General features: G+C 41.8%; 1 protein-coding gene across 7 annotated transcripts in view; it reads left to right on the top strand.

Moving 5' to 3' along the window:
- LOC131120067 (ankyrin-1-like) overlaps positions 1-27494 on the top strand; it is a 67184-nt gene that overhangs the window by 9467 nt on the left and 30223 nt on the right. For all 7 annotated transcript variants that reach the window (XR_009126650.1, XM_058065137.1, XM_058065138.1 and 4 more), the window contains 26 exons: positions 8773-8874; positions 11417-11515; positions 11613-11711; positions 11822-11920; positions 12548-12733; positions 12831-12929; positions 14530-14628; positions 14809-14907; positions 15196-15393; positions 15508-15606; positions 16872-16970; positions 17045-17143; positions 17203-17400; positions 17478-17576; positions 18364-18462; positions 18955-19152; positions 19259-19357; positions 19439-19537; positions 19648-19746; positions 19813-19905; positions 20699-20771; positions 20890-20910; positions 23084-23207; positions 23473-23536; positions 23751-23863; positions 24099-24323. Coding sequence is in view for 6 of the 7 variants with exons in the window: in XM_058065137.1 (XP_057921120.1) it covers positions 8773-8874; positions 11417-11515; positions 11613-11711; positions 11822-11920; positions 12548-12733; positions 12831-12929; positions 14530-14628; positions 14809-14907; positions 15196-15393; positions 15508-15606; positions 16872-16970; positions 17045-17143; positions 17203-17400; positions 17478-17576; positions 18364-18462; positions 18955-19152; positions 19259-19357; positions 19439-19537; positions 19648-19746; positions 19813-19905; positions 20699-20771; positions 20890-20910; positions 23084-23207; positions 23473-23536; positions 23751-23863; positions 24099-24323 (2981 nt within the window). In the remaining variant the exon portion in view is untranslated. The remainder of the gene's footprint in view (positions 1-8772; positions 8875-11416; positions 11516-11612; positions 11712-11821; positions 11921-12547; positions 12734-12830; positions 12930-14529; positions 14629-14808; positions 14908-15195; positions 15394-15507; positions 15607-16871; positions 16971-17044; positions 17144-17202; positions 17401-17477; positions 17577-18363; positions 18463-18954; positions 19153-19258; positions 19358-19438; positions 19538-19647; positions 19747-19812; positions 19906-20698; positions 20772-20889; positions 20911-23083; positions 23208-23472; positions 23537-23750; positions 23864-24098; positions 24324-27494) is intronic.

The following is a 27494-nucleotide window of genomic DNA, read 5'->3' as shown; positions in this document are numbered from 1 at the left end:
GTTGACCCCAGGCTATTCAAATAGCAATATATATATATATATATATATATATATATATATATATATATATATATATATATATATGTGTGTGTGTGTTAAAATAGTACTATAACACCCCTGATAACAATATAAGTACATCTTTTTGTTGCCTCTGCAGCATCAGCAGTGAATCAAGCTCAAATAAAAGAAGGGCTCTTCTGTTGTCCATTTGTTCAGTAAACAATCAGGTCAGGTCCATTGGAAACATCCATTATTGCTCCAAGCACAGAAGAGGAGGTTGAGTAATACAATAAATGTAACCACGCTTTACTGGAACAGCCTGTTTGGAATAAAATATGTTTACAACTGGGCCGAGTGGTTAACATGTTGGCTAAGTTAAGTTAAGGAGATCAGAAAGACCTGGGTTCGAATCTCTGGTACTCCGGTAACATGCATGTTACGTTAATTGGTGAGTGTGAATGGTTGTTTGTCTATATGTGCCCTGTGATTGGCTGGCGACCAGTCCAGGGTGTCAGCTGGGAGACTACTAGCAGAGAGTTTGTCTAAACGCACCCTTGGTTAAACACTTTAACAGTTTGCTACATCTATGACTCATACTAACAAGAAAAGTGGAAAAAAGCCTTCTGAGTAGGCAGCATGGCCGTCTGACAGAACAACAAGGCTGCAGCAGTCGCAGAGGGGGAGGCCAAGATGAAAGGCAGAATACCCTCTAATATGCACATGGTCCTCATATTAAAAACGCCCCTTTATCCTTGAAACTATTTTTTCCTTCTATTTCACCTCGAAATACAAAAGCCCAGTGCACCTTGCAAACAAAAAACTGAGGAAATAAATTCACATGAAAAACTGTGTGGGGTTGGGTTTGGTTGGGTTTGGTTCCTTGCAGCTGCCGAATTGGATCATTGGCCCCCGAGTGTTCGCCACAAAACCAGTGTTGTGTGTACGAGTAAAGCAGGCCAAATGACTACAATGTCATGTGATAGTTCAGTCCAGTCCAGTAAAAGCTTTTATACAACGACATCCTCAAGGAGGGTATCCGATGAGCACTCATGACTGTGATTGTAGCTGTGGTTATCGTGGCCTATGTTTTGGTAGTTTGTCTCAAGCCAACTAAGGTACTAAGAAAACCGATTGCTGGGATTGCCAGTTTCTCCCCCAAGTGCACCCTACACCCACTGTGACAAGAATTTTAAGATGCTGTACGTTGCAGCTTGTTTTTATCTTAATTAAGAGGACACTACTATATATTCTTTCACAGCAGGAGCCATCCCAGAATGCCTTTCTCATCAACAGGGGGTGGCAATAGTAGAATGCTGAACCCAGTTTGCATTGCTTTATATCTTTAAATGAACGTCAATGCCTTGAAATGTGTTTTGTGCCTCCGTTTTCACGAGCTGTGTCCCAATTACGACACGCAGCCGGGAGGCAGGGTTGCAGCGCAACAGGAGCATCTCTCCATGGCCTTAAAGGATGCCATCTTACTTGCATCATCAGCACTTCTTAAAGCCTTGGAAGATATGCGTCGGCCACATCCCCAAGGACACATGATCCGACATTGGGCACACGGTCTGTGTTACCGAGTAAACACTTACAACAGACGTGAAAGAAATATCTAAATGCCTCCATAGTTGGTGCCAAGCACAATCACTAAGGGTCTTGCTAGTAACCGAGCAGCATCTCTGTTTTTGCCCATTGCTCCTCTACTCGCCACATATGTCCAATCCAAGCTGCCCATGCTGAAATATATATAACGCTAGGAACCTTCAGTACCTGTAGTACAGTTTGTTCCCAAATACTGCCGACGTGGCGCCAGTCAATCATTCCGTTGCATGGTTGAATGTCACGTGTTGGATCCAGTCAACAAACATCAGCAGCTGGTGAGTGATGAGTGTGATTGATGCCCGTCTGGATGAAGTATATATCTGCTAATGCGGCGTGTCAGCTTGTCTGCACCGTATATTTTTGCTTCCCTGTGGCAGGTTTGGTGATATGGGATATAGAAAAGACACGGCATGGTTGACTCATTGTTCTCCGGTTTCTATGTTGTCAACTTGGCTATATATTGGCTATATTATAGTCGCCTATGTACTCTTATTACCCAATATAGTGTGCTCATGTGTGTAGCTTTAAATGGGTTCCAGTGCTAGAGGAGCTGAGTGGGGGACGGACAGGAAGTGACAGTAACATTACTGATGGATAGTGTCCCGTGTCTTTAAATGCGTCTTGTGAATGCCTTATGATTGTATTTTAGTTCATTTAGCTATTTTTATGTTTAAAAATGCTTAATTTAGGCACTTAAGCATACCTATTTTTTGACTACTAATAAGCCGTATTCAATCTGTTTTTAATGTCTAACTTTTTATATCTGACTGCTGTGCCCCGCCCCGCTTTTACTCATGTTTTAACTGTGTATTAACCAATCAATGTTGTATTTTGGTGTGTCTTCTATTCTGTTTACTTGCTCTATTCAACTCCATTCTTCTGTAAAGTGTCTATGAGTATTTTGAAAAGTGCTATACAAATAAAATGTATTATTATTATATTATTAATTGTATGCATTGAATTTGGTGAGGTTTTGATTGGGGTACATTTAATGTTTAATTTGTGCCACTTTTTCTTGGCTGGCCGTAACTTTAACTGAAGGCCAGCCTGCTTCAAAGTGAATAGTTCTTGTTCTAACTCTTCTTACACTTCAGGTCTGACCCTTGGGTGTTTGCCCCATTGATAAATGACTCCTAGTGGGCTGAAATATCTCTCGTGAGCCGTGCAGAGTGCTGAATCACAAGGACTTGTATCGACTGGCCTCAGGGAGCAGTCGTCACCTCGAGAAATCCATCAGACTAGCAGTGGGATTGAGTACAATTAGTCTCTCGTCTCTCATGAAGGTTATTTGCTCATTCTTTGGTTGCGATGTGGGGTACTTATGATTAGTTTTCATATCATAACCACAACGTACGCATACAACTGATTCTAATACACCTGATATTTTTTCATGCCTGTGTTGTTACTGTGTACTTAAATGTATCCTCTATTTATAACATCTTCTGCATCCACCATCAGCCCTTAACCTTCTCCCAACATGTTGCTTACTGGTAGGACTCGCCACCCGCCGTGTGATTACTGATTATCCGCGAAGGCGCCGCGGGGTGGGCTGACTAGAACAAACATACGACTGCCAACATGCAAGAGAGGTTGTAGTGATTCGTAATCCCCAGTACATGGTATACGTGGTTAAGTCTGTTGTCGTCGTAGTGGTCAAGCACTTGAGATATTCCACACGGAAGCCCAGGGATGTCGTTTGCCTGTGTTGTACTTTCCCCATGCAGAGAGCCGTGTAGTGGCATGTATTTTAGGGTGTGTTGGAGCCATTACCTCCCGTGGTGACGAGCATATGTCAGCTCCTATGACTGCCTGTTGACAGCAGTGTCCAATATGATGCAGCATATTTGTCTTCACAGTCCTTGTGCATAGGTTCCCTGCACTGCAAAAAGTGTCAATCTTACCAATTATTGTATTTTCGGGTGCCATTGGATGGATGCATGGATTAGCATTGCTATAAGTGCTGATTTGACATCATAATGCTACAATATCCACAACTCTAAATGTCATCCATGTTGCAACAAATTATGACTGACCAGACGTATTGCAGATATCAGAGTTTGCATCCTTCCTGAACCCATCTAATCAGGATTCACTAGCCTCTATCGCTAGCTTGCACTAGCTCTCTCTCAGCAGCTGACGGTCACCTCTGACCTCTGGCTGTGCGTGTAGCACATGTAGAAAGCTTCCTCGCGTTAAATGGACGAGGCAAGTGTAATGAACCGAGCACAGCTCCAATCTCCTGGTGTTCCAACACACTTTGTGGTGAGACGTGAGTGATTGGCCGTATCCTCATTAGTGCTTGATCAGATTTCATGTTATTGACGCATTGTTTAGTGATATGTGAATATTACGTGCTTCTTACTTGCCGTTCATACCCTCCCACCCCCGTATCCCTCCTCTACGCCTTAAACCCGTTTGCCCTACACATGCTTGAATATGTCCTTTCTCACTTCCCCTTTCTTGCTTTCTATCCATCACTCTTTTGCTGATTGCTCACTCCTGTCATGGCGATGGTATATTATCATTATGGGAGGCATGTGCCGATGAGTGTTTCACATTAGTTGTGCAGGCATGATTCCCGATCCTTCTGCTTTCCATGTACCTGCAGGTCTTATGTCTGTTCTAGTCTACGATGTTGGGCACACTACACCAATTGCACCGTGCTTGGCTTTAGTGGTTTTGTATTGACAACATATGTGTATTATAACACACGCTGCCATTTAATTGCTATTACTGTGAACCTTTATCTAAGAACACTGGCATAAGTAGAATTATAGCATACATGTTTACATACATTACATACATGCAGACATTTTTTGTTGTTGTTGGGCTATTAATCACAGATCTAATGCTGACGATGTATTTTTAAAAGTAAGTTAGCTGGCATTGGAACCTTGACTCTGGTTCAGTTACTGTGTTTGTGTATGTGTGTATGTGTGTGTGTGTGTTTGTGTGTGCAAGAGAGAGAAAGAGAGCGAGAGAGAGAGCGAGAGAGGGCAGGCTGCCCAGAATGTCAGCACAGAGTGATGACGTCAACGGCAGACTCTCTGAGGTCTAAGGCTACCCAGCATGCTCTGCAGGTAGCATTTCTGCAGCGCTCATGAATATTGAAAGGTTATGAGAGGAGGAGGCCGACTGTGAGGGGTGGGGGCGGGGGGTATATGGACATGATGTGTGACTGAGTAAATGAAAACCTGCATGCCTCCTAATGGACACGTGCAATATAGGCTAATATAGCACCATTTAATGCAAATACCTCATTATGTACTATGTGTTTTTGGTTTGACAATTAAGAAACCTTGAATACTTTAAATTTTAGACTAATACTAGGCTGTAATTAACCACCAACAGCGTGATTTATTCATTATTTTTATTAATTTAAATTACTTACATTATTGATTTTGGACAGGACAAGGCAAAATAATGTCAGCTCAGCCTAGAAGATTATGCTCCAACCAGGATTCAGCCTGAAAAAAATTAAAAGGGCGGCCCATGAATGATGCATTCGGAAGAAACGCAAACATCACCGTATTTGACCTACTTCATTTATCTAAAAGGAAAAAGAACATTTAATCATGTCAGCATGTGTTCCTGGGTAGTATGAAGGAGCAGACAGCCTTCTTATTTGGCTTTTACTTGGAACCTCAAACTGTCATGCGTGTTTTATGAGCCACTAACGATACTGTACTACACGTCCATGTGTGGGTCTGTCATATACTGTACTGCATTTGCATTGCTTTACCATTGGAACCCTCATATTAAATCTCCCAAATCAGCCTAGTAGCTGATGTCGGGGGGTGTGGAATAAGAAAAAGCATGCTTTGATTGTAATGGCTTGCTGAAGCAGTGGCCTGACATAGGCTATAAATATTTCAGACGCTCTGTTTTAGCACAGGGAAAGAAGAGACAACAGGAAGATCCTTGTTTTGATCTGTCTCATCATTGTTTCACAGGCAACCAGCAATTTGGCACTCTGCAAAATAGATCCAAGCTCCCGACTACTTCTGTCTTAATGCCTTTATTATTTTTAAGGAGTATCTTTTTACCTCCAGACATGAAGCTGCTTCCACAGACAAACATGCCAATGAATGACATTTTTACCCGAGATTTCATTGTTAATCTTTCTTTAATCTGTTCCATTAACAGTGCGTCATAAATCTGCTAGACTTGATAAAGAACTCTCATCAAGAGAAGAGACATCATGCTGAAATATACATGACCTGAATTAGAACTTAAATCAGTTATTATGGTTGCTTGCACACGGCCATGCATTTTGCAGCATTTAGTGTGTGTGTGTGTGTGTGTGTGTGTGTGTGTGTGTGTGTGTGTGTGCATGCTATGTCGTACTTGCTAGACACAGTAAGTAGGTTGATACTGTAGGTTTTGGTATTGTTAGATATTATTATTACACCTTTAGAATATGTCTGTGAGCTCACTGCATTTTCTGTCTAGTAGCTTCTCATGAAGACATTCTTGACAAACACACTCACATAGAACAATCAGAGTTGCTCAGGACTTACACAGGACTGGAGAGGAGGAAGACACAAAAGATGTATTGTTCCTACCCTGTTAGCTCAGTGCATTTTCTGTCTAATAGCTTCTCAAAGAAGACCTTGAAACCTACTCATGTAGCACAGTCAGAGTTCTGCTTTTTGGTAAAATACTAAAGGAAGAGGAAAACACAAAAGATGTATCGTTGTCACTCTCTTAACTCAATTCATTTCTATCTATTAGCTTCTCAAAGAAGACCTTCTTGACACACACTCACATAGCACAATCAGAGTTCTGCCTTGTGGTAAAATACTTGGAGAAGAGGAAGATACGAAAGATGTATTGTTGTCACTCTCTTAACTCAATGCATTTCTGTCTATTAGCTTGTCAAAGACAACCTTCTTGACAGACACACTCACATAGCACAATCAGAGTTCTGGCTTATGGTAAAACACTAGAAGAGGAAGACACAAAATATGTATTGTTGTGATGCTCTTAAATAAATACATTTCTGTCTATTAGCTTGTCAAAGAAGACCATCTTGACAGACACACTCACATAGCACAATCAGAGTTCTGCCTTATGGTAAAACACTAGAAGAGGAAGACACAAAATATGTATTGTTGTCACTCTCTTAACTCAATGCATTTCTGTCTATTAGCTTCTAAAAGAAGACCTTCTTGACAGACACACTCACATAGCACAATTGTTCTCACTCTCTGCTCAGTGAATTCTGTGTCTAATAGCTTCTCATAGAAGACCTATTTTCATTGCAGTAAATTTGATTAGTTTTTATTTTTGTGTTTTGAATTGACAGCCTGTTGGGCTTGTTGTTGTATGTGCTGGTTTCATGTAATTTGCACTATAGCCCATCTCTGTATGATGTGTATGGTTTTTATAGGCGTATGCTAATGAGATGTTAGTGCTGCCACTCCTCTACCATCCATCTGCCCATTAATGTTGGAGCAGCTGCCACTCTGCGAAGCCCGGCTATTGATTTTTAATTCTCAGCGCGATGACTTCATCTTGGCATCGATCTCTACTTTCCTGCAGGGAAATGTATAGTTATGGCATTCCATTTGTGAATGGGTGTTACTACAATTGGTGTTGTGTTAGGATGGTGTTTGTAAAACAGTCAGGAGTTGTGAGAGGCTTGAATGACTTTGTCGGAAAACTTGGACAGCACATTCCCGTTTGGATGAAATGTGACAGAATTTTGCAAATGACTGAAGTATCAAAAGTATTGATTTTGAGTTTGATTTGAGAATGGAGTTTCGATCATGAAGAGCTGGTATTAATCTAATGCCCAGTCCAAGCCACTGAAACGGAGGGAAATTGTGTTCATGAATACAAACAATCTCCTGTACATCTAGAACTAGCCATAATGCTAAAGTGCATGTTGTACTGTCCTGTACTATTGTAGTGTGTGTGGCAGTGCAAGCTGTGTTTGCTTGCTAATCAGTCTTTTGTGGTTAAAGTGGGTCTTTGTTCAAATCCATGAGGGTTCATTACTGTGATCCTTCTCCCCTCGTTTGGTTGCCAAGACCAACATCCTATTCAGCCTATGTGCTTATTTTTAGCATTTGTCAGCAATTTATCTTCATGTATTTTTTATTATGAAGTATATATTAAGTATCCTGTTTGCATTCACAATAATTGAATGAACTGCTATTTTCCCTTGATGCTATATTAGTACAGTGGTATCACGGTTTTCGACAATAATCTGTTCCCGAAGGTCAAAGGAAAATCGAAACTATTTTTTTCATCCATCAATTGTGATGAAGTTACAGTATAAGGTTTTATATTGCAATGAATAACGCAAGTAAAACTTTATATAGGACTTTAAATGGCTATGGCCTTGTCACTCTCGTGTCATCATGTGCTCTGACTCTGCGGGGATAACCTTTGCAATTGCGAGTATTGTGTTCAACAAGTACAAGGTGCAAGAAACTAATCTATCTGAGTGCATAACACAGGCTGTTTGTTTCATGGAAATAAAATGAGGTTTAGTTGGAAAGGAGGGTGGAGCAAATGAACTTATTTGTTTAAGGATGCAGTATAATCTAATGGAGTACATATATCCGGGGTGAAGTACGCCTGCTCTTGGTAGCGGCAACACAAATACAGTAAAAAGATGTGAGAGAGAAGTTCCGTATAATCAAACCCCTCAGGATCAACGGCTCATAATGATGCTGCTGAGAAAAGGCGAGGAAAGGGTCGAGAATATGGCGCAGCGTGCTGTATTTCCACTGGAGGCTATTGGAAACCTCTCATGGTGCGGGTTAGATGTGTCATGTTATCGGCTGGTGAATGAATACTAAGGCGGGCTTGCAAACACACGCAGAGACACAAAGCACATGTGCTCTCCTCTGAGATCAGACGGGCAGACAGCACGCCCCGTGGCAGAGTGTGTGCTCAGCTACGAATGTCCGCCTGGTTTGCTGTGTGGGTGGCACGCCATTGTGAGAATATTATAATATATTTACACAAACTGTAATACCATTGTCCTACATAGCATTGATTCAGAGGCGTACTGACTACAATAGGCTCGGATTTGTAGTACAGTATTTCAGGTCATATAGGAAGAGAAGTTGGATCCTATTGTCTGAGTTCGATGTAAACAGATTGTTCCCATGCTTTGATCTCATGATTGACAGTCATCCTCTGTCTTCATTGCAGGCCGATGCAGCCACCAGCTTTCTGCGTGCAGCTCGTTCAGGCAACCTGGACAAAGCTCTGGACCACATCAAGAATGGAATAGATATCAATACTGCAAATCAAGTAAGCACAATACAGATGGCCAGTGTTCATTGTGTATTTGCATGGTTTATAACCTCAGGGTCGGGGGGGAGGAGGGTTTGACACCTGATATAAGGACCAATCAGCCACCTGTCTGTAGTCATGGCCAAATGTTTTGTCCCCAAAACACAATTTCCACTGCATTTTAGCACTGCCACTGGTTAACATGGGTGAGAGTGTTGACAAAGACAAGGGCGGGAGATGACTATTATCCTGATGGAGTGACTATAACATAACTATAACATAATCTTTGTTTTTCCTCTGTTAACTATAGTTACCTGCAAAGAAACAGGTATCATCATTATTTAGCAGTGCTTAATAAAAAAAAATACCGAAAGTGAGTTTTTATATAGAGTCGGCCCTCGTTTCGCATGGTGAATTGGGTAATAAGTGCATTTCTACAAAGTAGAAGTCAGTGTTATGAAATAGTTCATAGTTAGAGCATCGAAAACATGTTTGACTTTCTGAATTAGTTATTTTTTAACCATTTGAGAGCCATGTAGACATGAAATAGCACACTCATAAATACTCCTGTTATCCTTTGTTTATACCACATTGCTAATGCACAGGCTACTGAATCACTGCAGGAATACAAGAAACGGCCACGGCTGTGTAGCATGCTAGGAAGCTACCTAGTTAGCATCTGATATCTTTATTCTAAGTGGGGAAGAAAGATAAAATAAGAATCCCAAAACATACCACTTCCACACTGAATGGGAGGATAATTTATTTTCACTTTTACTGAGATGACATGCTGATGGCATTTGTGATGATGATGGTGATGATGATGATGGTTTAAAAAGCAAGTTAGGTTTAGGTAATTTTGGCTGAACTCCAAATTGTACCACTTTTCTGGCCCTATACAATGTATGTATGTATGATTACTTATGCTAATTGCAATGGGATGGATTGTGACGACATACTAAAATGGATTATAAATTAAATGAAGATTTTCTTGGTAAATATTAATAGCAATATTTGGGGCTTCTAGAGTGGTGTTTCATAACACGTTGGGAAGGTACAAGGGTTTCCCACAGTAATGAGGTCACTATTATGAAACAGCCTGAATTAAAATACGTGAGAAATACATTTTATCCTACAGAGAAGAAAGTTTGTTTTTACTTGAAGTCTTTGAAAATGGATCATTTAAGTGCAACACATAATTTCACACTGTCCCCCAAGGAGACTGTGTCTTCACAGGAAGTAATAAAAAAGACAGAAAAGACAAATTAAAAATTCAAGAACTCCTGGATACTCCACCTTTGTGTAAAGTGGTGTACATAAATAATTCAGTATTTCAGATTATAGTTCCTTCAATCCTCCATGCCCAAAACTGTCTACTTTCTTATGCCTTGTTGCATCATCGGCCCAATACAGCTTGTACATTGAATATGTGCATTGCATGCACATTGTGCACACATGGAGTGATATGATGGTTATTAAAATAATCGGAAGAGCATGCATACGGTATGATTGTGTTTCTCATCATCTTGCTCAGCTTGCAGAAGACAAGCTGGTCAGCAGAGTGATGCTGCAGTATACTCGACTTGGAAGTGTGGATGATAAGTGTGGATAACTGAGACTCCTGGTGGTCGGGTTGGTCTTAGCAAGAGTTTGCCCTCCTTTGACAAACTGAGAGGCAATTAGGCACACGCACACACACACACACACACACACACACACACACAGATAAATGGCTGCTTGCTCATCACTATCATCACTGCATTTACTCAGAAGAGGGTAGCAGTGGGTTTATCGTCTATTTTTAGAGGGGCGGTAACTAGAAGGGGGATGTGCTGCATGGTGAGAGAAGTCAGGCACGTTGTCGAGCTCAGGAAGCACACGGCTTTAAACCAATGGCGTTTGAAATTGAGATTCCAGTGAGTTAATACTGCCGAGTTTGGCAGCTTTTTAAAACTGATGCCAAGTCCGGAGCCTTCGAGACATTTAAATCTTTGTTGATTCAGGTGATTAGAAGTTGCTGCTTGACTTAGGAGCGAATTAATGCACCGACTTGAAAGGCCACTGCTGATTAATTCATTGAGTTGCCATAAGAGATGTATTACTTTTGAGTTAATGTGGTCTGTGATTCTATTAATCTTGGTTATTAAAGGGATTATTACACTGGAACTACACAAATTGTGCGATACAGATAATCCCTTCAAAGGAACACATTTGTAATACTCTGTTGGCCTTTTGGAGATTTATGCACACCAGATTCGTTTTTTTACGTTTCAAGCAGCCGAGTGGTTAGCACAGTCAAAAAAATCGACAGTTTAAATCTTTGGTTGGATGACTTTTGTTGGATTCTTCCTCTCAGATACACAAACCTTGCAAAAATCAGTTTTGACAGAAAAATTGTATTGCATGCAGTGAGAGTCAAAGCTGCTGTTGACAGGTGTGAATGGTTGTTTGTCTATATGTACCCCTGGGATAGGCTCCAGCTCATCCGTGGCCCGAATTAGGACCATTGGTCTCGAAAAAGCATGGAAAATGATTCTATCACTCTGTTTTTTTCCCACAGAATGGCCTCAATGGGTTGCATCTGGCATCTAAAGAGGGTCATGTGAAAATGGTCCTGGAGCTCCTGCACGCCGGCATCGAACTGGAGGCCACCACCAAGGCACGTGCTCTTTGTTCGGCCATGTCTTTGCTTTGTGCGTACGAGTGAGTTTCACAGCCTATTTTTTCATGTCTTGGCATCCCTCTGTGACCTCCAGAAAGGCAACACGGCTCTCCACATCGCAGCGCTGGCAGGCCAGGAGAAAGTGGTAGCTGAGCTTGTCAATTATGGAGCCAACGTCAATGCCCAGTCGCATGTGAGTCAGTCAGTGTATTACAGTGTTTACAGTAAGCCCTTGTTTATTGTTTCTGTGTTTCCTCGTGATGTGTACTATGTGTAACCTCATCCAATGTTTATTTCATACAGAAAGGATTCAGTCCTCTCTACATGGCAGCGCAAGAGAATCACCTAGAAGTGGTCAAGTTCCTCCTTGAGAACGGTGCCAATCAGAGTCTCCCAACTGAGGTAGGTGCGCGTGTGTGAGGACTCCATCGATGCAAATGCTTCTTATTAGTATGATGAGTACATGCTGTACCTCGGCTCCACGGGGGCATGTTGCGCAAGGGGGGCGCATTCTTGAGAAATGCGCAAAGGATGTACATCGCTGCCTTGCGGCATAGAGCACAAAGTCAGCCTCATCTGACACCATGTCTGTGACATTCACTCATCAGTCCCTGATTGTGTAATGGTACAGCTGCTGCCTTTTTTTGTTATTTTGCACTAAAAATAATTTTATGAAGAATTTGTTTTATTCCATCCATCCATCCATTTTCTACACCATGCATCTTGACGAGTGTCAAGGGGGTATGCTGGAGCCAATCCCAGCTGTCTTCTTTAGACAAGAGGCGTGATGTACCCTGGACTCATCGCCATCCAATCACAGGGCTCATATAGACAAACATGTTTATTATTCCTATGTAAAAGTAGATTCTAATGGGTCCCCTCAGGGGCGAATCTGCCATAAAAATGAGTTATATCCCACCTCCACTACTCAAAAAAAATGTAAATTTTATTTACTTACCTATTTACTTACTTATTTATTTTATTTTATTTACCATATTTCCTCACTCTTTTTTACTTTTCTCTCATCAGGACGGCTTCACTCCTCTGGCAGTAGCCCTCCAGCAGGGCCACGAAAATGTTGTAGCGCTACTCATCAACTATGGCACCAAAGGCAAGGTCCGCCTCCCCGCGCTGCACATCGCTGCCCGAAATGACGACACGCGCACCGCAGCCGTGCTTCTACAGAACGACCCCAATCCTGACGTTCTCAGCAAGGTTCAAATATTGGCGTATTTGGCCAAAGTTACACCATACACTAAAAATGTATTTTGTTACTCAGATGTGTACGTTTTTGTTATTATTCTCTCTGTAGACTGGTTTCACGCCTCTCCACATCGCAGCCCACTATGAGAATATGAGCGTCGCCCAGTTGCTGTTGAACAGAGGGGCCAACGTAAACTTCACCCCAAAGGTGTCAGCTGCTTTTTCAAACCCAGTAACTGTGACTCAAACATTGTGTGTCAAGAAATGATTGTCAACACTCCTTTGGGTGCACTTGCACTGGGTTAGGGCACGCCTAACACCTAAAGTTTAAAATTCTACGGGCACTCCCATCCGGACTAAAGCGCGATACGGTTGATGGTTTTAATTTCACAGCTTCACTCTATCAGGAATTTTCAAAATAAATATTAGTTTTGTGGTTGACAAAGGGATATTATTAGTTTTTTTAAATGTGCATATTTAAGGAAATTTTTACATAATCTTGGCTTAAATTAAGCATTTTCAAGCATAAATTTGGCAAAACAGGAACTAAAATGTTAGTAATGTTCAGTGATGGGAATAACTGCGTAGTAACTGCGTTACTAACGCCGTTAACTTTTTCAGTAACGGGTAATCTAACTAATTACTTTTACTGTCAGCATAACGCAGTTACCATTTACGACACCCCGTAAAAATATATCACCGACTTCTTATATAACTAATCTGCAGCGCAGTGAGAGTGTTACAGAGTGACAAGGGAGGGGGTGAGATAAGCAATGAGGATTGGCTCAAGTTTTAGTAAAATTGCGTCTTCAGCCAATCAGAGAACTCAAGTGGGCGGATGTTTCGAGCACATAAGGAATGAGATTGGCTAAGGTTTACTAAAATGCCGTCTTCGGCCAATCAGATAACTTGAGTGGGCGGGTGTTTAGAGCACATAAGCAATGAGGTTTGGCTAAGGTTTAATAAGATTGCATTTTCAGCCAATCAGAGAACATAGGTGGGCGGGTGCTTAGAGCATGACCAAACAGCGTTTGCCAAATGGAAGTACAGATACTACTTTAACCTCGTTGATGTCAAAGGTAAAATGTACATTTTGTCCCCGAAAAAAACTTGTGTAACTCTTGTGTGACTCTTGTGTGAGCAACTTAAACCCATAATAAATGGTACCCTTCTTTGCTGTGTGGGGGCAATTGTTACTTTTACTGGCAACTAGTTACTTTTGGAGTGGAGTAACTCAGTTACTGTTTTGAGAAGTAACTAGCCAATTACTTTTTTTTAAGTAACTTGCCCAACACTGCTAATGTTACATTGACACCCACCACAGGATGTATGCTGTCCAGAAAAAAAAACAAAAGTAACTCTCCCACTGCTAACAAGTGAGAGTGTTATGTCTTATTTATGTCCAATATGTCTTATTTTATGTTATTATGTCTACTATTTTGAGTATTACAAGTGTAAAAGTGACTCTAGGGGTGTTATTTTATATCTAGAGGCTCTAAAAACTCCTATCTCCTGTCTCGCCACTTAATGATAACTTCCACCTTGCAGGATATAGAGGACCAAAACTGCACAAAATAATCCACAAGGTCAAAGCCCAAGTTATCAGGGATTGGTGCTGGGGTTGTGAGGAAAAGAAGAGAATTTATTGATGCTCAGAGTACATGATTATGGAAGGAAGACTGGGCAGCAATACAGTACATCAAGGCGCTGCAATAAGGGGATGGAGTTCAAGCACAAATGTATGCAACGTTGGTGTTTCTTACAATTCATGACATTGACCTATTTTTTTTCTCCGTCCTCTTCATTAGAATGGCATTACCCCCCTTCATATTGCCTCCAGGAGGGGCAATATGATGATGGTCAGACTCCTGCTGGACAGAGGGGCCCAGATCGATGCAAAAACGAAGGTACCTCCTATTTCAGTCGCTATTTCCTGTTGCATTCGCTGCTCACGTCTGGCATTTAGTCGCTAATGCTTTCCCATTAGCTTCCAAATATTTATCTGCTCCATCTGTCGCCTCTCCCCCTGCTGAGTTCCTCTTTCTTGCTCATAATGTTGTCGAATGCGTATCCTTTTTTTTGTGCAGGATGAACTGACTCCGCTTCACTGTGCAGCCAGAAACGGACACGTTCGCATTATTGAGATCCTGCTGGAACACGGGGCTCCCATCCAAGCTAAAACCAAGGTACGGTTTAATGAACTTCCAGTCAGACTTTCATCTGATACCTCACTCTGGATGGTGGGACTCTTTTGATATCATCTGGGTGATCTCTAACGATGTATAATCACGTATCCTTGTTATCAAATGGTGTCTTCTTGAGTATGTTACTGAAGGATTAGTCTGTTTATTTAGTATTTTAGCTCGGAGCTTCCTCTACCCTGCATCTGAAGATGTTACACAACATGCATTTCGTACACACAGCATCTTTTTCTTCCAGTAAGCTTCTTCTCATCTCGCTGTGCTCTTGTGCAGAACGGTCTGTCCCCCATCCACATGGCAGCTCAGGGGGATCACATGGACTGCGTAAGACAGCTGCTCCAATACAACGCAGAGATTGACGATATCACGCTGGACCACTTAACCCCTCTTCATGTAGCAGCCCATTGTGGTCACCACCGCATGGCCAAAGTCCTTCTGGACAAGGGCGCCAAAGCCAATGCTCGAGCTCTGGTAGTTCTTTTCTTTATGTTCAAAATATGATGCCTGAGATCTGTGGAAAATATACACTTAAGTTGTTTGTAAGATGTTTTAAGTTGTTTTTTTTGGCTGTTTTTCTGGCTCCAGAATGGTTTCACACCTCTCCATATTGCATGCAAGAAGAACCACATGCGATCGATGGACCTGCTGCTCAAACATTCTGCTTCCTTAGAAGCTGTCACAGAGGTGAGATGGTGTTACCAGATATTTGTGGCGGTGATGTGTGGTGAGGGACATGGCTGGGTTTTTTTTTAAGAATATAGCATTTTAATTCCTTGTAGTTTTTTATTTTTTTACATATACGAAGAACAGGGCTGCACGGCAATCAAGTGGTTAGCACGCAGGCCTCACAGCTAGGAAACCCAAGTTCAAGTCCACCCTCAGGCATCTCTGTATGGAGTTTGTATGTTCTCCCCGTGCATGCGTGGGTTTTCTCCTGGTACTCCGGTTTTCTCCCACATTCCAAAAACATGCCAGGTTAATTGGCCACTCCAAATTGTCCATAGGTATGAATGTGAGTGTGAATGGTTGTTTGTCTATATGTGCCCTGTGATTGGCTGGCCACCAGTCCCCGTCTCTCGCCCGAAGACAGCTGGGATAGGCTCCAGCACCTCAACGACCCTCGTGAGGATAAGCGGTAGAAAATGAATGAATGAATGAATAAACGAAGAACATTTGTGGTCTTACCTCTTATTTGAATATGAAGTACAGTCATCCCTCGCCACTTGAATTCCGCGTCTTCACGTATGATGTTTTTCAAAAATATATATTAATGAATAAATGATGCTATTTTTAGCTGAATACGGCCTGCTATTTGTTAAAAATATACTTGATTGCCACAACAACAGATGTGTGAATTATCTCCCAACAGGCACAATACCCCCAATAAAAGTCTTTCCTAAAAACACGTGCTACTGTATCGCCTGTAACCCACGCTACCAAAAACTCAACCCTGAACTCCAGATGTTACTTCCTGTCCTCCCGCCACTCAGCTCCCCAAGGAATACATTTATAGCCACACACACAAGCACAAGTTATGTCTTAAATGGCTTATTTACTCTTATTATGTCTACTATATGGTGTAATATGAGGGAAAAGGTGATTAATTATATGAAAATAATGTATTTATCAATAAGGAATCCCACTTAACACAGACCTGGAAACAATTAAAACGAGGAATTACGTTCCATACACCCTATTCTTTTCCGGGAAAAGCTCTGCTACTTTGTTGTAAAAGTCCGATCACCCTCTTTCAATAAAGTTTCTGCAAACATTGACTCAGTATGTAAAGTCAGAAGGTAAGGTTGGGCTGGCGCACTGACAAAATGTATTATGTGTCATTATTTTTAGTTTTTATCGCCTCTGTTTAGTCAATGATTGTTTTTCGACAAACGTCTTCTCGCTCACACAAACCTTTATATTTGTTTTTCTATCTGTCTCAATGTGCACAGTCTGGCCTCACTCCTCTCCATGTAGCAGCTTTCATGGGCCATCTCAACATCGTGAAGAACCTTCTCCAGAGAGGGGCTTCTCCTAATGCTTCCAATGTTGTAAGAACCTCTTGGTGTTAATGACATATGCCATGTCGTGGGTGTGATGCTGTGTATGTTTACTATGCATCCAGAAAGTGGAGACTCCCCTTCACATGGCCTCCAGAGCGGGACACTGTGAAGTTGCACAGTTTCTCTTGCAGAATGCGGCACAAGTGGACGCCAAGGCCAAGGTACCCGTGATCTCCACCGCCATGAAACAAAGTACTATGCTGCTGCTTTCCGTTTCTAGGACGACCAGACCCCTCTTCACTGTGCGGCGCGCATGGGACACAAGGAGCTGGTCAAGCTGCTACTTGAGCACAAGGCTAACCCTGATTCATCTACAACAGCAGGCCACACGCCCTTACACATCGCTGCACGTGAAGGACACATTCACACCATTCGCATTTTGTTAGATGCTGGAGCACAACAGACCAAAATGACCAAGGTAATGGTGACACTGGCGTGCATCACATTATTTTGTCTTCACTATTTGGTTCCACTGATTTTTTTTTACCCGAGCAGAAAGGCTTCACCCCCCTCCATGTTGCCTCGAAATACGGAAAGGTGGATGTAGCAGAGCTCCTTCTCGAGAGAGGCGCCAACCCCAACGCAGCTGGCAAGGTGAGGCAGTTTTACGCGTGTATGAGAGTGCAACATGAGCAGTGTGTTATGTTACTGTGGGGTGTGTCTCATACCATTTTTTGAACAACATTGCGCTGCAGGAATTGCTTGATAATTGGTTCCAGATCTGACCATGAATATTTTTGTAGTTGGAGCAAAGAAAACCTGTTTATAGCATACTAAATATGTTTTTAACATGAAATAAATAACACCTTTACTGTTATCTTTACACTCATCTTATCCAAAATAATAATCACAGAAAACAACTCATTTAAGACATCAATGCTGGTGTGTGTTGCTATAAATGTGTTCCCCTATGGAGTGGAGCCACAAAATCCAAACCAAAATGACGAAAACCGAGGTTCAACTGTATGTCTACGTCAGTTGTGGGCAAACTTCGGCCTGGGGGCCACATCCGGCCCGCCAAGTGTTTCAATACAGCCCGCCCGTTCTTTCCAAAGTTTTTCATTGAAACATACAACCTGGCATCATGGCTTGAGCCAACCTTTTGATGGTTTAAGTAGCTTTTTTTATCAATTTGGTTATTTGATGTGGTCTGTTGTTTACAAAATGCTCCTGGAAAAAAAGGGACACAAGCACATATAGCCGGTTGCATGATACTTTTACAGATACAATAATTCCTGGTGGACTGTTAGAATTATATGTGTAAAATATATAATCTGGCCCCCCGTCAATTTTGTTATATCAATGCGGCACGCGAGTCTGTTTGCCCACCCCTGGTCTACGTCTTTATATCTGAGTACATGTTGATGTATGTGTCCAACAGAACGGTCTGACACCCCTTCATGTGGCGGTTCACCACAACAACCTGGATGTTGTTAAACTCCTGGTCAGCAAGGGAGGATCTGCACACAGCACCGCACGAGTAAGACAACTCACATGGGTCATTGGAAAAAATGGCATTGCATGTAGCGACACATGTGACACCTAGCTATTATATATACAGTACTGTTTTTAGGTTGTCTCAAAATCTCGATGTTCAGACTTCTCCCACAATGCATTTATGGATCTTTCAGTTATGTCCCATAATTATTGTGCACCCGCCTATATTTAATCATATTAGTTTTCCTAAAAGTAATGTTAAAATGTTATCTCATCAAGCCAATATCATGTATTGTCTCATCTTCTTGGTGGGTGTATCGTGACACCCCTAGAGAATACTATTATTATTATCTTGGATTACTATTATTTTGGAGTACTGTGTACTTGGGAACTTGCTGAGCCCCGTAGGCTCATTGGGACGGGCCTTCACAGGTGTCTCTTTACTTTTCCAGCTTTTGAGTTTGAATTGCACAGGTCACACGCTAGGCAGTTTCCACTCCTGCATCGTTCTGCACGTCATTGTGTCTCTCTGCAGAATGGTTACACCCCCTTGCATATAGCGGCCAAGCAGAACCAGATGGAGGTGGCCAGTTGCCTGCTGCAGAACGGGGCATCGCCCAATGCCGAGTCCCTCCAAGGAATCACGCCTCTGCACCTGGCTTCGCAGGAGGGACGACCCGACATTGTGGCTCTTCTCATCTCGAAACAAGCCAACGTGAATTTAGGAAACAAGGTACCATGGCAGTCGTGTGTGTGTGCATGTACTGTAAACACACAATAAAGCATTAAATTCCAAATCGAGGCTCAATTCTTACATCTCTCCATCTGTTCTTCCTCAGAACGGATTGACCCCCCTGCATCTTGTAGCACAGGAGGGTCACGTGGGCATCGCTGACACGCTGGTCAAACAGGGAGCGTCTGTTTACGCCGCTTCACGGGTGAGATCCATACTTCCTGCACAGCACAGTAGTTATAAAAGTAAAAGTTATATTGTGGATGTATATATATGTTTGTCTCAGATGGGCTACACTCCCCTTCACGTGGCCTGTCACTACGGTAACATCAAAGTGGTCAAGTTCCTCCTGCAGCAGCAGGCTCACGTGAATAGCAAAACAAGGGTAAATCCTGCCACCAGCACCTATCAATATATTGGCTGCAGTAATTCATCAATGAGCGTATAAGTCAGAAAAGACCTCATCACTTGTTATTCTTTCTATTTTGCCTCCAGATGGGCTACACCCCTTTGCACCAGGCTGCTCAGCAGGGTCACACTGATATTGTCACCCTGCTGCTGAAACACGGAGCACAGCCCAATGACATCACGTCGGTGAGTCACTTTCCAACACAACTTTTTCTATCAAAGCTTTTTTCTGGACTTTGTTTCTCCACACAGAATGGGACATCTCCACTGGGCATCGCGAAGCGCCTGGGTTACATCTCTGTCATCGATGTGCTCAAACTGGTGACTGAGGAGTCTGTTTCTGCGGTAAACCAACACGCATGCTTGACACGATTACCAGATGCCACCAAGAAATAAAATAGTTGGAGGCTGTTGAAGACCGGATAGTGGTTCTTTTAGAGTTGAGACACTATAGACAGATCCCATCCTTCAGTCATCTGTATCATGTTTCTGTGGGTAACTTATAGAATTCATACAAAACAAACAGATCAATCAATAACACTCCTTTTCCCCCCTCCTTTTAAGAAAAATATTTTATTTTGTGTCTTTTGGTTTTCTTGTTAATTTTTGGAATGGATGAATAATGCAAACCACTGTAACTCTATGAAATATTTTTCTCACTTTGGTTAAGTACCGTATTTTCTGGACAGTAAGTCACTCCAGAGTTGCACAAGGCCAAAAATGCGTAATTAGGTAGAAAAAACATACATAAGTCGCACTGGAGTATAAGTAGCATTTTTTGCGGGTAATTTCATTTAAAGGTGTCCAGTGTTTATATAACATAAACAGTTTTTTCATTTATAAGTCACGCCGGAGTATAAGTCGCACAAGGCCAAAAATGCATAATTAGGTAGAAAAAAACATACATAAGTCGCACTGGAGTATAAGTCGCATTTTTTGCAGGTCATTTAATTTAAAGGTGTCCAGTGTTTATGTAAACATAAACAGTTTTTTCATTTATAAGTCGCTGTGGAGTATAAGTCGCAGGAACAGTCAACCTATGAAAAAAAGTGCGACTTATAGTCTGGAAAATACGGTACATCATCTCTTGCCTCTTTACCATCTCTGAGGTGGCATCATTTTTCTTCTCTTTCCACAGATCACGACGGAAAAGCATCGGATGAGTTTTCCCGAGACGGTGGATGAGATCTTGGACGTCTCTGAGGATGAAGGTAGGTTGATATGGTTCCAGTGGCGAGTATGGTGCTCTTCTGCAATAAGGCTGATTTGATGATTCGGCGATTGAATGAATTCCTGTGTGTAACGTAAGCCTTTCCATTTGTTTTGTAGGGGTTGCCCAGCTAACGTTAGGTGTGTATCTCTGCTTAGCGACCATGTGGCTTCATCGCAGTCATTTTCTCTGTGCATCACTACTTGTCTTTCTATAATATGTTCCTCAGACTCAACTTCAGCCATATTTGTTCTGCTCTGTTTCTTTTCTTCTTGCACTTTATCTTTTGCTCCGAGATTTATTTAGAAAAAAAAGGTCCTGTTTTTCATGAGCGTTTGACGCCCTTGTGTTGAGGGACCCATTAATGACAGGTACCCTTCTAATTCAGCGGTTAAGTACCCCTGCCAAACACCAATTGATCAACAAGCTAATGAAATACTCCATGCTGTGTATATTGTGCTCGAAGGAATTGCAGTTACTGTCATCCAGCTTCATGTTTTAACGTGTTGGCAATGGTGTTTCTTTCTCTTCCTCAAAATAATTTTGTGTTTTTCTTTGTTTTCTTTGTTCCTGAGCAGCTCATACTAATCGTGATCTTGTCTTTATGATTTCAGTCCCATTTCTCTGTAATAACCAAGCTCTTTTCTCCTACACAGCAGCAGTTCTTACCACGTGTGATGTCATTTGTATTGAGCATGCTCACTTAAAAAACAAACAAACGCTGTCACCACGTGCCTTGTGATTTGCCGTTCGTGCTGAGTGTTGTTGGTTTGGTAACGCTTTACAATAAGGTACACTAAACTACAGTAGTCAATAAGGAACGAACCTACCCTAATGCTAAGTAAGCACTACTAATTATTTCCTCATTAGTTTCTCAGTAACTACTCTAAATGTACTGTATGTGCCTTAGTTCTTCAGCAACTACTCATTAGTTACTCATTAGTCCTTCATTAGTTCTGCAATAGTTCCTCAGTAACTACTTTACATGTATGTGCTTTAATCATTAGTTCGTCATTAGTTCTTCAGTAACCACACCACTCATTAATTCTTCATTAGCTTCTCAGTAACTACTCTACTCATTAGTTCATCATGAATTCTTCATTAGTTCCTCTGTAACTACTCTAAATGTATGTGCCTCAGTCATAAGTTTCTCATAAGTTATTTTATGACCTTTTATGACTACTCTAAATTAATGTGCCTTAGTTCCCTGGTAACTACTCATTTGTTTCTTATTAGTTCCTCATTAGTTCCTCAGTAACTACTCTACTCATTACCCCTTCATTAGTTTCTCAGTAACTACTCTAAGACGGTGTGGCTTAGATCCTCAGTAACTACTCATTCGTTTCGTATTAGTTTCTCATTAGTTCCTCGGTAACTACTCTGAATGTATGTGCCTTAATTCCTCAGTAACTACTCGACTCATTACCTCTTCATTAGTTCATCAGTAACTACTCTAAGACTGTGTGCCTTAGTTCCTCGGTAACTACTAATTTGTTTATTAGTTCCTCATTAGTTCATCAGTAACTACTCTACTCATCACATCTTCATTAGTTCCTCAGTAACTACTCTAAATGTATGCGCCTTAGTTCATCGGTACTTACTCTAAATGCATGGGCCTTAGTTCCTCAGTAACTACTTTACTCATTACCTCTTCATTAGTTCCTCAATAACTACTCTAGATTTATGTGACTTAGTCATTAGTTCTTCATGAGTTCCTCAGTAACTACTGTGTTTTTGTGTACCTTAATGTAAAGTGAGACCATTTGTTTGTCTCCATTGCTTTGAATCAAGATTGTCGGACTGTTTTGTGGACTTTGATGTTGTGAGAGTGAAACAAGGGCAAAAAATGTTACTTTTAAAACCAGGGGTGTCCAAACTTTTTTATACAAAGAACTGCATATGTGACGGATGCCAGCTGGTGTAGCTGTGTGGATGTATGCATGGTAAACATCACTTCCTGACCGCATTTAGTAATTATCTTATGAAAATTAGCAAAAAGTGAGGCTACAATGTTTGAACGGTGGTGTCGTGAGGGCCGACTGTATTTTTTATTCACAATAAATCCAAGCTGTGGGCCAGAAATGCCACCCTTTGGACACCCTTGGCTTAAACCAATAAGGAATTGAAGCGCCACTGTTAAATTTCAGATACTATATATATACTATATATATATTTCAGATAGGCATTGTGGATGAATTTTTGGGAGGTGTTCAAAATAATTTGTATTATGTTTTTGTCCTTCTGTGTTGTTTGTTTTCCCCAGCTTTCTAGCTTTGGAAAAAAAAAAAGCCCTGACTTGTATTTTCCTCACAGGAGACGAGCTGCTCGGCATGGACGGAGCACGCTATTTGAAGCTCGACGACTTCAAGGATCAAGACGATGACTTTCTCTCCCCAAAGAAGACTCTTCGAGATTTTGAGGGAGGTGTGGGAACCACGTAAGTGCTGCCACAATGATTGACTCTAAAGGTGTAATGGTACAGCTACTGCTTTTCAAGGCAGAGGGAGCAGGTTTGATCCCATTTTTTATCTGTGAATTTGTTATTTCACGATTTCATGATAAAATAAATTTGTAGTACTACTAAAATGCTGCTTCGTGCCCCAATTTGATATTAGTGATAATTATATTGCATTGTATTTGTAATAAATACAGTTGTATTCAGTGATATAAATTATTTTTTGTCTCCTTGTCCTCTCCCACAGGCCGTATTCTCCCGCCATTCCCAGGATTCCTTGTGTTTCGCCAGAGACTGTACTTCTCGATCAGGTATGTTCACTTAATGCCTTATAATAAATGCCTTATATCATAGTCTGTGTTCCAAATGCAATGCAATGTAATGTAATGTAAGTCTGATTTATACTTTATTATTACTTCAATGTTTTTTTTAATCTGCCACTACTCTCCCGTAATCTTATCAGTCATGGTAACGGTCTTCCCATTTTCACTGTCTATGCTGCTGTTCCCTCGTCTGTGACCTCAGCACACCCCCATCCCACTGCCAAAGGAGTATGACGAAGATTCTCTCATCCCGAGCAGTCCAGCAACAGAAACCTCAGACAACGTCAGCCCTGTGGCCAGCCCCATTCACACTGGGTGAGCTTGTTGCGCCATCCTTTCATTTTTCACTATGTGGCCCTAATAGGGAAAAGACTGATGTCATGAGGAGTCACCCTGACGCACCCACACTGCATCCTTGGATGTGTGGTTAGTCTGTTAATTTGGATGCTCCTCTCACTGACCGTGCTGCAGAAATCAAACAACACCAGTGTCGATGTTGCAAGCTTTTCCGCACCACTTTCTTAACCTCACCTCCACGTCCTGGCTGTAGCTTCCTGGTGAGCTTCATGGTAGACGCTCGTGGAGGGTCCATGCGAGGCAGCAGACATCACGGCCTACGAGTCATCATCCCCCCTCGGACGTGCGCTGCGCCGACACGCATCACCTGTCGTCTGGTCAAACCTCAGAAACTGACCACCCCGCCTCCTCTGGTGGAGGGGGAGGGCCTTGCCAGCCGCATCATCTCCCTGGGTCCATCGAGCATGCAGTTTCTGGGGTGAGTCAATCTATGCTGTTACAGTGGTTAGTTACTAATTTGTTTTCCTCATAAATCCAATTAATCTTTTCCAGGTTAATTTGCATTTTACATGCAGAAAATAATTAGAACAATTAAATATAAATGACGTATGGATGGAACTTTTGGTGGATGCAGACTTTCTGTACACAATGGCGAATTAATTGGTGTTTCTCATTCTTCATCAAATTGTTTTGATCCTGTTAGCAAGCTACATGCTAACATGTTAGCATATCAACATGTTAGCATGGCAAAAAATGTTAACCAGGCAAAAAATACCAATCACGACACTGGATGACAAATGGACGACACCGTGATTGACAAATGACAAAAAAAAAATTTTTATGCCGTTTTAAGCCCTTTAAATCGAATAAATGAAAGATGCTTTATGTGTGAACTACACATATAAGTCGCATGAGTCAAAAAGAGAAAAGAAACTTTTTTAGAAACAACACACAAAACACCAGGTTGAATGGGAGTCTGGTAACACATAGTTATTCATCTGCACATTAGCATAAAGCCATGATTCTCAACTGGTTTGGGTTTTTGATTCACAGGACTTTGCCAAATAATTATGTAATGACCCGATGTCCTTGAATGGGGGAAGGGCTTGGACTGGGAACTTAACATGCCGTGCACGGGTCAGGAAGTGGCGGGGTGCTGCATCAGATAGACAGGCTCTCACTACTGGAATTTCGCCCACGATGAAGACTCACAAGTACATTATGACAGGACTGGGAGGTGTTTCATGCCCTATTGGATCCACTGACCCAGGCAGAGGGATGGTGGGCTGAAGAAATGACCCTCCTGAGAAACATTTTGACTGAGTTCAATTTGTATCGTGAAATCTGCAGTTTAATGTATTTTCATTTAAGGAACTGTTTGCACCACCGGCAAGCATAATATCGTTAGTGGTTTAAAAGAACAGATTGAACAAAAACGTATATATTTTTCAGTTACAATTAAAATTGAATCAAAATTGTCACTCGGCTCACACGCGTACATATGCATTCACATCCACTAAAGCAGCCTCAAGGAAGCCATTAACTTCATTTAATACCAGCAGTTTGGGTCGCCGCTTGTCACTAGCCACGTATACATGGACCCAAATATTCCAATTCCATTTGGGTTATTTGCTCAAATGGAAAGAATGTAACCTTTGTATACACCTCATTCCGAAAGAAAAGTGCCAATCCGAATGAATATATAATCGGATTCACGGGGGTGGAATATTCCTTTCCCCAATCCGATTGAGGTATCCTGTACCCGCTCAAACGGAAAGTTGTCAGACTGCGTTCTTCTTCGTCGTGTTTTTCTTTTTCTGTTGTTTATTGGCGGTTGGCAAGCAGCTTTCGTGTGCATTACCGCCATCTGTGGAACAGAATCTCAACACTTCTATACAAGTCCAGTTTTATTAAAAAAGTACAAAAAATACATATCTACGTATATAAAACATGTGCCGAGCTTAATTATAAAATATTAGCAAGATTGAACTTTATATTTTCCTGTTCCCGGGTGCGTTCTTTCAGCGAATGCTGAGATGTGATGTAACACGCAGCTCGAGACGTTCTTCGATTTAAAAAAATTGAGGCAAGCAATCGGCACTGGACTGCTGCGGAAACTAAATTTCAAGACTGGACAAACGAAAAACTGGCAATACGGAGTTATTCCAACAAGTGAAAGAAAAACTCGAGGAAGTCGGCATCATGTGATGTTTGTATTTACGCTTTACTGCGCATGCCCCATTGACTATTCTGGTTGATTATAGCGGCACATGTAGACACGCGATTGGAACATTCCTTTCCATGTATACCATTGCTTCCGGAAAGATTCCATTCGGAAAGAGAAAAACTCCACATGTAAACGTGGCTATCGAAGGGTAATGGCCAAAACAGTGGAGAACCACTTGCATTAATAGCATACCCGGGAGGCTGAATACGTAGGCAGTCGGATTTTAACAGTACACTTACAACACGCTGTTCACAGTGCGTGACTATTTACATTTGGTCAGACACGCCCCCTTTTTCTTTTTCTTTTTCTTCTTCCATATCCGGCTACAATTTTACCCACAGCTCCTCCTGCAGGCCACAGCGTTCACTGCACCCTGCTACTGCTTGCTCTACTTTTCAGCCTGTTCTTTCACCTACAAACAAGATCCCATCCCACTGGTCATACCGCCCGACTGGACTCCGCTATTACAACAATAAACATGCAAATTTAATAAATCTCCGCCCACTCTCCCGCAGCCAAGATCAAATGATGAACTCTTATAATCTAAAATTATCCCTCCTAAATGTCCGCTCTCTCAACAACAAGGCTCTCATTCTAAATGAATACATCACTGACAATAAACTGGACTTCCTCTGTTTGACAGAAACCTGGCACAAACCTTTGGACTATTTCTTCCTAAACCAAGCAACACCTCCTGGATTTACTTACCTTGAAAACGCCCGTCCCGACGGACGTGGCGGTGGCACAGCAGTCATATATAAAAAGGACATCAAAGTCACTCCAATATCCCTCCAAAATGTTCACTCCTTCGAATTCACTGCCTTCAAACTGTCCGGTCCATCCCCCCTTGTCACTGCTGTCATCTATCGCCCCCCAAAACCAAACTCTTCTTTCCTATCAGATTTTACGGACCTCATCACCCAATTAAATGCAATCTCATCATCCATCCTTCTGCTCGGTGATTTCAACCTTCATATTGACAATTCCAACTCCAAACCTGCGACAGAATTCCTTGATCTTCTCAGCTGTTTCTCCATCACTCAACAAGTTAACTTCCCCACCCACACCAGAGGACACATCCTGGATCTTGTCTGCACTACTGGTATCAATATTCACAACCTCACTAGCCATAACCTGCACATATCAGACCACCTGGCCATCACATTTGATTTACACACATCTCCTAGTGTCTCAAAAATCAAACGTCAAATAACCTTCAGGAATCTCAAATCCATCAACCCTCATGCCCTTACCTCACTTCTAACCACAAAATTTGCTATCTCCCCTCCCCCGCTGTCTGAGGACCCCTCTGAACTTGTCTCCTACTACAACAATACCCTTTCCTCCTGTCTTGATGAACTGGCCCCTAAAAAAAACAAATTGGTCTCCTTCTCCCACACTGCCCCCTGGTACACCCCTCAG

Source organism: Doryrhamphus excisus, chromosome 2, assembly GCF_030265055.1.
Source record: "Doryrhamphus excisus isolate RoL2022-K1 chromosome 2, RoL_Dexc_1.0, whole genome shotgun sequence".
NCBI lineage: Eukaryota > Metazoa > Chordata > Actinopteri > Syngnathiformes > Syngnathidae > Doryrhamphus > Doryrhamphus excisus.
Note: the sequence above shows the minus strand (reverse complement) of the source record. Positions and strands in the feature narration are given on the sequence as shown.